A 13512-nucleotide genomic window follows, 5' to 3' on the forward strand; every position below is an offset into this window, starting at 1 on the left:
GTTTCTGTTCAGCTTGCCAAAAGGGAGGGTGGGGTTTATCCTCAAGACTCTGGTTGCACTCAAGCTTCCGGCATGATCTGTGTTGTCAACCATGATGTCTACTCCATCGTCACCCCGGGGTAGGCTTCTAGACAGGTTCAGGGCTGGGGGTAAAGAGATTCGCTAACAGACTCTACAGTATAAACTGTCAAAAGCAACACTTGGAACTGAGGGATGCTGAGTTTTCAAAGAGAGTTTTCAAGTTTTATTGTTATGTCACATTACACAAAGTGTAAGAGAGTCAAATAATTTTTAGGCGTCGGTTCCTGACAGGCTGGGTGTCGGAGGGGTATGATGGCAGTCACAGGCTTCAGTCTTCTGCACTCATATTATTACAAACGCAGGAGTGACAGTAAGTCACTTGTTGCGTTATAGACACTATAAACATCTTCAGTTTTGACACAGTGTGCTTGTTAAATATTATTTCATGCCCGTTGAGAAAAATATACTAAAACCTTCAGTTGTTTCAGTAAAAAGCAACAAAAAAGCTGAGGGTAACTTTGTAGCTACGTGATTTGTCTATCACACAAAGATCCACCAGGACAAAAGCACATCTGTCACAGCAGCAGCAGCAGCAGCACCAGCGGGGAGCTTCTAGTTGCCCACGGTATCAATAACAGGACTGGGCTCCCTGGGTACCCTTGTCAAATCCGGCATCTGACAAACAAAATAGGCCAGCCATCGGAAACAGGAGACACAACTACTTCCCTGAGCAGCAGGAGGAGGAGGAGGACTCCCCTCCTCTCCCTCTCTCTCTCTCTCTCTCTCTCTCTCTCACACTGCGTCTCTCTCGCAAACCCCCCACCCCCCCAAACCCCCTCTCTCCTTCCTTCCTTCCTGCTCTACCCCGCAGTTCATTTGAGAGAGCGTTTTTGAAAAAGGCTCCATCGCTTCCTCCCACGGCGATTCTTAAAAGGCCAATTAGCTGTGCTGATTCCCATGAACAGTCATTGAGAGCGAAGGGGCGCGGAGAGATTCAGTCAATGACTCTGTAATCGCGGCGTGGAAATCGCTTATTTATCCCTTTTCTCCAAAACACTTTGATTGATGTTATGAATATCTCATCCGTATGTTTCTGTAGTTAGTTCTCACAGTAGAGTAGCTCTGCTATTATATCTAAATGATCTAGAATCAGATTAAAAAGCCAGGGCATCATCCTGAATAAAGCGATTATCATCAAAAACAATGGCTGATTTCAAACAGAGGTAGTCGGAGGAACATTGTCTCATCTCACCCCCTTACATTTGCATGCTGATACACTATTTCAAAAATCTTTGGCTTTGTAGTGACTATAAACAGCTATGGGTCCGTGGAGAGAGCCAGTGAGCCCAAGCAAGGTTGTTTTGTACTGCAAATGAACTTTTGAGCAATGCAATGAGTGGATGTATTGTATCATAACCAAGTGAATGATTTCCTTTAATCATTTAATCAAAGGAGCGCCATATTTTCCATGGTCGATGCCAATCAGCGTTTAATCAGATGCAATTAGGTCCCTCACTTTTCTTCATTTGATTGAGTAGTTGTTGTGTGCACGCATTCCATCTCTCCCATGGCACTTAGCGCAATGTATTTCCTCCATGCCCATGACTGACACTCTAATTAAGGAGTTTCGTATTGGCTTGTCATCAAACGCATCCTCAATATCATCGTTCTCAAAAAGAGATCGAGATTAGTTAATGAGATTTATAAATATCACTTGATCTCAAGAGGGTGCAATGTGCCAGATAAGACAACACACAGCAAACACGCCGATATACAGTACAGTACAGTGGCTGAGATTATTATCGCCCAACTCACAATGAAAAGAATGGAGAATATGCTTTCTGATAAATTGGATCGCAGCGAAGAAAAAAAACTTCAAAGGAATACTATTTCTTTCACTGTTTTAGAGCTGCCAGGTCAAGTTGATAACAAAGAGCACAGAGAGAGAGAACAAAACCACTAAAACACCTCCTGGGGAAACACCTTGCTGCCTCCATGTTCTGGCCAGATGCAACTTTTTTTGCGAAAGTGCTCCATCACAAAGGAGAGCTGTGGAGGAGTGGAACCTGGGAAGTGTAAAATGGTAAATGGACTGACTTATTCCAAAGCGCTTTACAATGGCCTCTGATTCACCCATTCATTCACCCATTCACACACACACATTCACACACCAATGGTGACGAGCTACCATGCAAGGCGCCGGCCCGATCATTTGGGAGCAATTTGGGGTTCAGTGTCTTACCCAAGGACACTTCGACATGTGGCCAGCCGGGGTGCGAACTGCCAATCCACCGACATTGTGATCGTTATACACCGGCTCTACCTCCTGCGCCACAGCCGCCCGAGTGTCTGGCTCGAAAAACACTCAGCGCCTCTTCTTACATTTTAGCCATTTAGCAGACGCTTTTATCCAAACACATTTAACCAGCGTTTTATCCAGACACTTTTATCCAAAGTGACTTACAATTAGAGACTCCATTGAAGTAATCTCCCTGGAGTAACTTAGGGCTAAGTGCCTTACTCGAGGGCACACCAGTGGTGGTGTTCCCAGGTGCGATTTGAAGTCATGACGTCCAACTCATTATCCACTAGGCCCACTCCTACCCCACAAACTCTCACTACCCCATTACTCCTCAAATTGTACAGTATGTATCTGTACTAGGAAAACGGTATCTAAACGGCATCTGATATATACCACACAATCTCTACATCACATAAACAATATTATATTTCGGACAGAGGCGTGGTTCCACACCTAGAAAACAGGAATTGAAAAGATCAATACACTCTAAACGACCTATTTTCCCTGACACCACTCTGTGAATCATGCTTACTGTACCACACACTGTACCACACACTACACCCTGGTTCTCTCCTACCCCATAACCGTCCTCTCATGAGAGAGAGGGAGAGAGAGGGAGAGGGAGAGGGAAGGAGAGAGAGAGAGAGAGAGAGAGAGAGAGGGAGAGAGAGGGGGAGAGAGGGAGGGAGAGAGAGGATGAAAGACAGGGAGAGAGAGAGAGGGAGGGAGAGAGAGGATAAGAGACAGGGAGAGAGAGAGGGAGAGAGGGAGAGAGAGAGAGAGGGAGAGAGAGGATAAGAGACAGGGAGAGAGAGAGGGAGAGAGGGAGAGAGAGAGAGAGGGAGAGGGAGGATGAGAGAGGGAGAGAAAGAGAGAGAGGGAGAGAGAGAGAGAGAGAGAGAGAGAGAGAGAGAGAGAGAGAGAGAGAGGGAGAGAGAGGGACATGGAATATATGTGCCATGATATGATATGCACCCAGCCGAGATATGACTGCACCCAGGAATGTTCATATAAAAACTAAATCAATGGGGGCAGTGAGTACAAAAAAAGGCAGTGTACTGTCCAAGCGCTGAAAACGATGGGAATTCATGCCTGATAATATTGGCAACTGTTGGTGGAGAACGGAGCCAAAGCAGCAGGATTATGGTCCAGATTGGAGATGGAGAACCAGGGGGAAATCTAGTGTGGAGAAACACAGACCTATTGTCGAGCTGCAGCGGTTAGAGCAGCTAGTCAAAGCGTTCCTAGTGTCACTCTCATACACGCCTTTGGAACTCTCTTCCTAACAACCTAAGGGCTGTTCAGACAGTTGAGGCTGTCCAAGTCTTAAGACGCAGCTTTCTCGGCTGGTCTACCTTCTACCCTTCCTCCTAGACTGCCTCTGATCGCTGCCTCTATGGTTTAGTTATACAGTATTTGTTTTAAAAACAATAAAATCGATTCCATTTTTATAGTATGCACTTTGAGATTATTCTCGTATAATGAAAAGTGCTTTATAAATGTAAGAAATTCCTCTTATTCTTATTCTTATTCTTATTCTTATTCTTATGATATGCCATCTGATACACACACCATTCCACTGTTCCCACTTCAACATGCATCCTTTATCTCTTTGAACACGTCTAATACTCATTTCTCCAGAAGCAGCTTTGAAGAACAATTCTCCAAGGACAGTACAGCCCAGTGGCCGTCAATTATTATTGGATGGTAAGAGTAGCAACAAGCAATAAAAGGAAAATGCCAACCTGCATTTTGAGGGATTAGAGAGGGCTCCTGACGGAGAAGAGCATTTTGTTGACAGGAGGGAGAAACCTCAGCTGTGCACACACACACACACACACACACACACACACACACACGCTACAGTAGGCTGATCAAAAGAGGGTATTCCTGCCTCACACACGCTACAGTAGGCTGATCAAAAGAGGGTATTCCTGCCTCACACGCTACAGTAGGCTGATCAAAAGAGGGTATTCCTGCCTCATTTAAGCCATGTTGCACAATAGGGCCACAACATTCATTAGAGCAAAACTCACAGAGAACATCTACACATTTCGACTATAAAATATTATGTAAATTTTGACTTTGAGGCCCTCTTGTAGTCTTTGAGCTTATCATTATCTTAATAGCATTTTCTTTTACAAATCCTACCACTGATATTGACCTAGCATTCATTTAGTGGACAGTAAACTGCTATCCTTTTTCTCTTTCACACATTATTACACCTACATTATGAACGTAATATAATATAATATCATATAATATAACATAATATCATATAATATAACATAATATACGTTGATACAGCCAACCCATATGTTTGGAGTAATAACAACTCAAAGCTTTGATGGTTCAGGCCTGGGGGGTATTCCATCAACGTCGCTAAAGGAAAAATCTGTCTTATTTTTTATATGTTTCGCGAGAGGTAAAACCTAATACTAATAACAAACATACTTTGTCATATTATAGCTTTGGAATTATAGGGGTAATAAACAGTAATAAGCCGTTTATAAGCAGTCAGTCACAGCCAGTTAGATCACAGATTTGTCTACATTCCTTCCTCAAACAGATTAATTGGTCATTATTAAAATGATCTGAAGCTCTATGGTAACTTACCACTTTGAAGTCCTCAGCTCTGCACTCTGACCCCCTGAAATGACAGGCCAGCAGCATGTCCTTGATGTCATGTCCTGTTCGGTCATAGAACTCCCGCATGTTGAATGGGCGGGGCTTATAGTTGTGGAAGTCAGCCTTGACTTTCAGGGCCTCTAGAACGCTGTCCTCAACCAGGTGGACGTCCCGGATCTCATACCTACACACAGTCACCAGAGAGACAGAGAGAGAGAATGAGAATGAGAATGAGAGAGAGGGGGAGAGAGAATGAGAATGAGAGAGAGAGAGAGGGAGAGAGAGGGAGGGTGGGAGAGAGACACAGAGAGAGAGAGAGGGAGAGAGATATATAGAGAGAGGGAGGGAGGGAGAGAGACAGAGAGAGAGAGGGAGGGATAGAGAGAGGAAGAGATAGAGAGAGAGAGGGAGGGAGGGAGAGAGAGAAAGACACACAGAGAGAGAGATAGATAGAGACAGAGAGAGAGGGAGAGAGAGAGAGAGAGAGAGAGACACACACACACACACACACACACAGACACAGAGAGATAGAGACAGAGATTTTCAATTACTGTACTGTAGTTCAGTACAGATTGATAACCTTCCTTTTAATTTTGTTCAGGCGGAAGACCGCACTTGAACGTAACCTTCCACTGCTAACGCTAAACCTTCCATAGCTGAACAAAACATCCTAACCAATTAACCTTCTCTAATTCTCCCTCTTTGTGTGCACTGCCACTCAACAAGAACGAGCTGCATACAATTTCCATAACGATCTACACAGCTGTCACCTCCTGTCCTTGATCACCAAACTGCTTGTATTCAAATGAAACACATAATGTGACACGGTCTGGTGAAAGGGGTAACAAGTCCACAACCAATTAAAATATTTGGACATTTATATGGAAATACATTCCAACGTTGTTGAAAATCACAACACACACTCGTTAGTCAAGCCAAAATACTGCAATGCAATGGATTCGGTGAGTAATATAATAAGATTCGGTAAAGTCAATTATAACACTACCTTAACATTGTTAGCAGGCTCACAAAACAAGCTGTGTCAGTTGACTAGTGAGTGTGTCATTGATTTTCAACAACGCGGAAATGTATTCACAGCTTCTGTCTGAACATTAAACCGGATGCCAACGTGCAGACCAAAACACTAGACCGTGTCACATATGTATTTAAACTAACATGCATTCAGTTGTCTCCTGCTATGGCCTCCCACCTCCTAGGGTTTGACGTGGATCTCTCCAGGGGGACCGCCATTAACTCTACTACCCAAAGACGCCAAACCTCCAAGCCAAACCCACAGAGTCCACCCCAAACGCTGACTTTCTATTTAAACGTTATTTTTGTTACTTGTTGCTATGTGTGTTGACGGTTTCTTATTTGTTATATGTTTTGTGATGGTTTCTTTGTTGTTTTGTGTGGACCCCAGGGGGGTATTCCATCAATGTCACTAAAGGAAAATCCAAGCTTATTATTCAAAGTACTCCTCCTCACATACAACGCCCTCCATAGCCTGGCCCCCCCTTACCTGACTGACCTCCTTCTCCCCCACCGCCCTACCCGTACCCTGCGATCCTCATCCACTGTTCCCCTCACTGTCCCACCCTCAAAACTCAAAGGCTTCGGAGACCATGCCTTTTCACGAGCTGCCTCGGTGAGCTCACCCTCACTCTCCACCTCAAAACCTACCTGTTCTCCTGTATACAACCTCCCCTACCTCTATACAACCTCCCCTACCTCTAACCCACTCCTCTAACCATCTCCCCTAACCCTGCCACCCCCCTCCCCCCCTGGACATTGCTGTGTTAATTGTTCCCAGTTTGTTAACTCTGTGTTCTATGTGCTCATGTTATCTGTTGCTTGTTGTTTCTGTGTTTTCAGTTTTTCCCATATTGCCAGCGTCTTTGAGCCCCGGAAAAGCTCTATATAAATACAATGAATTATTATTATTTTTATTATCTTATTTGGATAAGTTTCGTGAGATACAAAATAAGGCTGTTATTTTTTCTCACAGAATTGATCAAAATAAGCCTGGATTGTCCTTTAGCGACGTTGATGGAATACCCCCCAGGAGGAGTATAGCTGATGTTTTTGCATCAGCTAATGGGGGATCCTAATAAAATAAAATCCAATCAAATCAAACGATCCTTCACCGCAGCTCATACTTATTATCAATACATCTCAACCGTAATTCAATGTGTGGTTTGTGCCTCGTTAACTGTATTTCTGGCCTCATGAATCATTTCTGAAAGCCTTCCTGTCATTTTTGGCAGATTACTGCTCTATAAGATTACGATGTAAAAAAACGGAAATGTTAAAAAAAGGGAATATTTGAGTGTATGCAAGGGCACGTCTTCATTTTACATTGAATAAATAGACTGTGACTCTCTAGTCCTGGTTTATGAATCATAGTTGATCATGTTATTCTCTCTTCAGTGAGCAGTGGTACCCTTTATCACAAGTGAATGTATGTACTGCCCAGTGCAAATACATCTTAGTGTCTATAATTCATGTTTAACTCTTTATATGCCTTTGAGTGTTCACTCTGCCTATTTAGGATGCATGATAGTACAGTATGTAATAGAATGGTAATATGTAGGCTTTTTTGGGTGGCTATTCCCGGATATGTCCTAGATAGAACATTATGGACAGTGTGTGTACAGTGTATGTATGTATGTGTGTGTGTGCGTGTGTGTATGTGCGTGCGTGTGCGTGCGTGCGTGCATGTATGCGTGTGTGTGTGTGCGTGTGCATGCATGTGTGTCTGTGCGTGTGTGCGTGCATGCATGCATGTGTGTGTGTATCCTTCTGTACACCGCACGTGTGTGTGTGTGTGTGTGTGTGTGTGTGTGTGTGGGTGTGTGTATCCTCCTGTACACCGCACATGTGTGTGTGTGTGTGTGTGTGTGTGTGTGTATGTGTGTGTGTATCCTTCTGTACACTGCACATGAGTCACTGCATGGGGGAGAGAGAGTCATCCCACTCACTGCCCATAACACGATCAGTGGGAGATACCCTTTAATAGAGAAGCTGAGTAGCCACTAAATCTGACCACGCTGTCAACCTGGCACCCGGCACGAATGCAGAGCAGAGCAGAGCATCCTGTAGAAGCCACTAGAAACTGGGCACGTTCGATATCCACAGTCCGGTGTCAAGCTGCGGTGTCGTTAAACACGTCCGATTCTTATGGGATTAGTAAAGCATGTGCATCGTTAAGGTTCTCTTAGGGCGCTTAAGTGGTGTAGCACACCGAGGAACATGCCATCTCCTCCCAATGTCTCTGGTTTGATTCTGGCCATCGGTGTATCCTGGCATGGCAGGATCCCCTCTCTCTTTCTTTCTTTCTCTCTCTCTCACCCATCCTTCCTGTGAATCTCTACTGTCTCTATCCCAATGAAGCAGAAATGCCCTAAAAACATATTTAAAAATAAAACGTCAATGTGTGATGTGTAATCATGTAATTATGTGTAGTTATGTGTTTTTAGAATGTCAATGTTGTTGAGCTTGTTGTTGATGTGCTAAACATGCAGTTAGATGTTAGCTGCTAACAGTTGTTTTGCGTGTGTTTTGATACAGAGTGAGATTCTCCAGTATTTGGTTTGAGGTGTTACAACCTGCACTTTCATAATCTGGGAAAAAATGGAAAATTACCGTGTCCTACTTGAGGACTTTTTGAGGATATTTTGACTTGACTAGCGAGTGTGTCATTGATTTTCAACAACGTCGACATTTATTTACATTTAAAAAAATAAAAGTCTGAACACGTGATCGGCTGCCGACTTGTTCCCTGTTTGACACATATTGTTCACTAGGGTTGTGTTCTGACAGACATCCCTCCTCATAAAAGTGCTGTCGCTGTGTAAAAAGACAAAGAGTGACAGGGTTACAAATCACTTGAGTAAATGATGTTGAAGTCATCCAACTGAAAGCTGCTAAACAACTGAATCACCCCAGTCCATCACTTTGGAGGTTCAACCTTGATCATGTCAATAGGATGAACGGATGGACGATTACTTCTGGGGGTACTGATCTGATCCAATTTAGATACAGTATACGCCCTCCTTGTGAAGTGCCATCGCCGCCAGTGCCTTTTGCTGATTAAAGAAGGACTTAATTGAGTTGAGGCCTTTGCTCCCCAACAGTCAGGCAGTGGACGAAAGCTGCCAAGAATGCACTTATGAGATAAAGGCCCAGAAGTACACACGGCTGACGGAAACAGCATAGGCTGACACCTCCGTGTGTACGGAGTTTTAATATCACGTCACCAGATCAATGATGCCAATAACTGGAGGTAGTAGGGGGGAAACGGTGCCCAATTGGATTTCATGCCACAAAGCACTTTCATTTCTGGATGAATGCTTAACAAAAGCTCAAAAAAATAATACCGCCTCGCCTCTCTCAGGGTAAGTGAATAAGCACCGAGTCTAATTCAGAAACCAAGTCTAGTGGTCTTTCAACGTGTGGTAGTGGAGAAGTCAACCAGCTAAGCATCCACTCTCAATTACTGCCTGAATAGGCAATTCCTCGTACTTTCTTTTGAAACCACAATCCTCCCTCCCTCTCTCCTGGGTGAAGATAAAAAAAAAAAAAATCTTCCTCTCATCTCCAGCTTCTTTAGATTCTTATTATCTGAAGATTGGTTCAACATAGCGACACAAATGAAAGCCACATTCCAAACATAATATCAAATACAGGACTGCGGTGGAGAATATTGGTCTCCTATTTTAAACAGATGATAGTCTTACAGCGGGAAACTGCTCCCTGTTGATTTGGTGATGCATACTTTCCTCTCAGAGACTAGAGGATAATGAGGTGTATTCATACAGCCTTATCTACCATGTTAGGATTTAAACATTCCTTCTTAAGAAACAGAAAGCAGATGGTATGAAGCATTCACCAGTCATACTGTTCAGCGCCATCTAGGACAGAAGTGTTAATTCTAGAGACAGTTTGGGATCGCTATAAAAGATGCAAATGGGTTATTGAGAGACAGTCTCACCAGAGTGAGAAACCGAGTCCCTGAGTACACTGGTGCCCGCTGGACCTTATCAAATGCCATTATATTACTGTATCTTATTTCCTCTTTTATCTCTCCCGCAGTCTCTGCCAACTACTGTGTTTCTGCCTCTCCTTCAGCCGGCTCTCGCTCAATCACTTGTTCTATCTGCCGGTTCTCTATTCAGGTGTCTTTTATCTCTATGCCAGTTATTCAGTGTTCAGTCCCTCTCTCAGACACCACTACTCTGTGTGTGTGTGTGTGTGTGTGTGTGTGTGTGTGTGTGCGTGTGTGTGTGTGTGTGTGTGAATGCATGCATGCGTGCCTGTGTGTGTGTGTGTGTGTGTGTGTGTGTGTCTATGCGTGCCTGCGTGTCTGTGTGTGTATGCGTGTATGCGTGTCTGTGTGTGTGTGTGAATGTGTGCCTGTGTGTGTGTGTGTGTATCTGCATGTGCGTGTGTGTGTGTATGCGTGCCTGCGTGTCTGTGTGTGTGTGTGTGTATGCGTGCCTGTGTGTCTGTGTGTCTGTGTGTGTGTGTGTATGCGTGCCTGCGTGTCTGTGTGTGTGTGTTTGTATGCGTGCCTGCGTGTGTGTGTGTGTGTGTGTGTGTGCGTGCCTGTGTGTCTCGGTGTGAATAATATGTGTTATTCTAATGTCGGTCTCTGCCACCTCTTGCATGTGTTGACGGAATCCATCTGCTGTGATGCAGAGTCCAATAACACAAGCTGGGATGCTGACTGGGCTGCAATGATCATTTTATCCGCACAGAGAGCGTTGGCATTTGAGAGATGACAATAACACCATGCCTATGGGCATAGCCTGTTTATCTGATGGGGAATGTCACACTGTTGACACAGCATGAAGATGCTACCCGCTCCCCCATGTCCACAGTGTCCAAGTTCACAGAACAAAATGATCTATGCTGGTCTAAATGAATGTACATTTTCATTTTAGATAACCACATCGGTTATTCCGCGCTTGAATTACAAGGAACTGCCGTAGGCTTAAATGTAAAAAGTAGGATAAGATTTCTTTAATGAAATCTAAAGCGTTTGATAAGGATTTAGGAATAAGAGTGACTCTATAGACAGAGAAGGAATATATAGGCCTAATAACATTATGCCATTTAGCAGACACTTTTATCCAAAGCGACTTACATATCAGTGAGTGGTGCATACATCTTTCAGTATATATACGGTCCCAGCGGGAATCGGACCCACAACCTAAGTGTTGTCAGCACATTGCTCTACCAACTGAGCCACAGAGGACCACAGAAGGGCTTTCTGCACACAGTCAAGTGTACTATAGCATACATCAAAAAGTGGTTTCAGTTTGACTCAGGCAACCAGAAGAACCAAACCCCTCTCTCTAGATTTTAAATCGCACAAATCTGTTATTGCAATCTGGAATGCTAACGAGGGTGTGTGCTGCGAACCAGAGAGGCGGTGAGACTCCCTGCTCTGCTCTGGGGGGGGGGGGGGTACTGGGATTGGAAGACCTTGGTTCACTCAGGCAAAGCAGACACACACACACACACAAACACACACACCCACACACACACCCACACACACACACATACACACACACACCCACACACACACAAACACACCCACACACACACACACACACACACACACACACACACACATTTGTAGCGTTCCCTCTGAAGCCCTGGTGCTGACTCACCAACAGTAAGAAAACTATCAGAGTGACAAAGTGTTTCCTGAGGACGCGTGAGACGCAATGATATTACAGACAACAGAGCCACTTCACTATAGCTCTCGCTTAAGACAGATTCAATAATGGCTCTGCTTTGTCATGAGAATTGCTTAGGCTCAGTAGCCTGTGTCTGACAGGGAAGGCTCGGAGATCAATAGGCAATAATGTTGGCCTTACACGTTATTGAATTGAAACCGGTAGCGTATCTACTGTAGCTTCAACAGTACTGGTGACAGCTGTGCAGTGTGCACTGTACAGTATATGCAGTCAGCTCATTAGTGGCATTTTAAACACAATCTTGAGAGACACATGATAGCTCTTCACAGTACATAGTCTGGCAACTAAGTCTGTTTTTGCCTGTTTTTGCATTTGTATTTGTACTTGTTTTGTTCATGTGTATATGTGAAAAAAGCATAAATGCACCTTCTGTAAATGCCAAAACAAATTCCTATATGTGTCAAGCATAATGGCAATAAACGTTATCTGAATCTGAATCTGAATCTGAAACTGCATAGTATGGCTTTTAGTCAGGTAGAATAAAACTACTTTATGAGGGATAAATGTTACAGTCAATTTCCCCAAAGGCCTAGCTGGGGCTGTCACCTCACCTACATTAACAAGCCGTGGGCTAATTGCTGCCTGCCTATGAACTCCGTGTGAGTGAGTCTACTGAGAGTGAGAGTGGCCCAACACACACCACTCTTCTTTTTTGTTACCGCACCTCTGGTTGAGCAGCGCGAGGAGCTCCCCTGCGTGGTACAGGTCATTGCGCGTCACCCGACTGAAGCGGAACGAGTTCAGGTTGCAGAACGTAACAGCTGGGAACACCATCATCGGGGTGGAGATCTCGTCCAGTTTGGTGACGTGCGGGTACTCCAGGTAGAAGTGTATCCTATCCACACACACGTACAGTAAGAAAGTCAAGGAGCCCAGGAAGAATATGACCCACAGGCAACGCTTGATGCAGACCCGCTCGTAGGTGAAGATGTGCGAGATGCCGTGCAGCGTTGAGTTGCGCGCAAACACCTCCAGGGGGGCCGGTTGGTTGCAGTCCATCGTTTCGTCTTCTACTTTGAGGTCCATTGTCACTTTTGATTATGCTCAGGGCTGAATGTTAATTCAATTCAATCAATCTCTTGCAGTTTCAGTAGACAGCGAATTTACTTACTTCCATTTACAACTTGAAAAACATAGTCTTCTCTCTCTCCCAGAGCTGCAAAAAATAACACACTCAATAGAATGGTGCAAGCATCCATTTTTGGTGTTCTAAATTCCATGCACTGTATTGGCATCTGATTTGATAGAGATCTGGAGTGTACACCTGTAGCATGGCATTTCCAATGCACCTGTCATTAGCAAGTATAGCCTAAACAGCTCGAACGGCTGTCCGCTTCAACATGCGGGAAACAGCGCGGGATTTGCTGTCGCGGCGCGGTTACCGTCATTCAAAAGGCGGGATGCAAACACACATTGAGGATCCCCCTTCTCGATGCCAGGCGTGCATACATTAATTCTGAACAAAAATGCAATAAATAATTTAAGAGCACCCAAGATGTACCCTGTACTTTCGGAGAAACACCTGTCAAGCAATTGACGATATTTTCTATTCAAATCAATCTCAATATCATAACAAGGCAAGGCAGCGGTGGAGAAATGTAGATCGTTCCAATATTAATCCAGTTACTTCCTTCCAGTACTTATCGCTGATCAATTAGCCTAGTGATGACAAAAGAGAAGCACACATGTCGTGACTCGTGAGACATCCGTGTTGACTGTTCAGTCCCTTGGAGAAGAGTTCATATCATACTCGTCGTTCCGTTACCGTCTGATATCGGTGGTTGTCGCCGCTCA

The 13512-nt window shown here is 44.3% G+C and overlaps 1 protein-coding gene across 1 annotated transcript in view; it reads right to left on the reverse strand.

Annotated features, from left to right (window-relative positions):
• Positions 1-12744, reverse strand: part of LOC308159805 (acid-sensing ion channel 1-like) — a gene marked incomplete at both ends in the record, with an annotated part of 46844 nt that extends 34100 nt beyond the window's left edge. The window contains 2 exons of the mRNA XM_080533621.1: positions 4940-5135; positions 12383-12744. Of these exons, the coding sequence (XP_080389747.1) occupies positions 4940-5135; positions 12383-12744 (558 nt within the window). The remainder of the gene's footprint in view (positions 1-4939; positions 5136-12382) is intronic.
• Positions 12745-13512: the final 768 nt, after the last annotated feature.

This window comes from Nansenia antarctica (assembly GCF_963989245.1).
Source record: "Nansenia antarctica genome assembly, chromosome: 6".
Lineage (NCBI taxonomy): Eukaryota > Metazoa > Chordata > Actinopteri > Argentiniformes > Microstomatidae > Nansenia > Nansenia antarctica.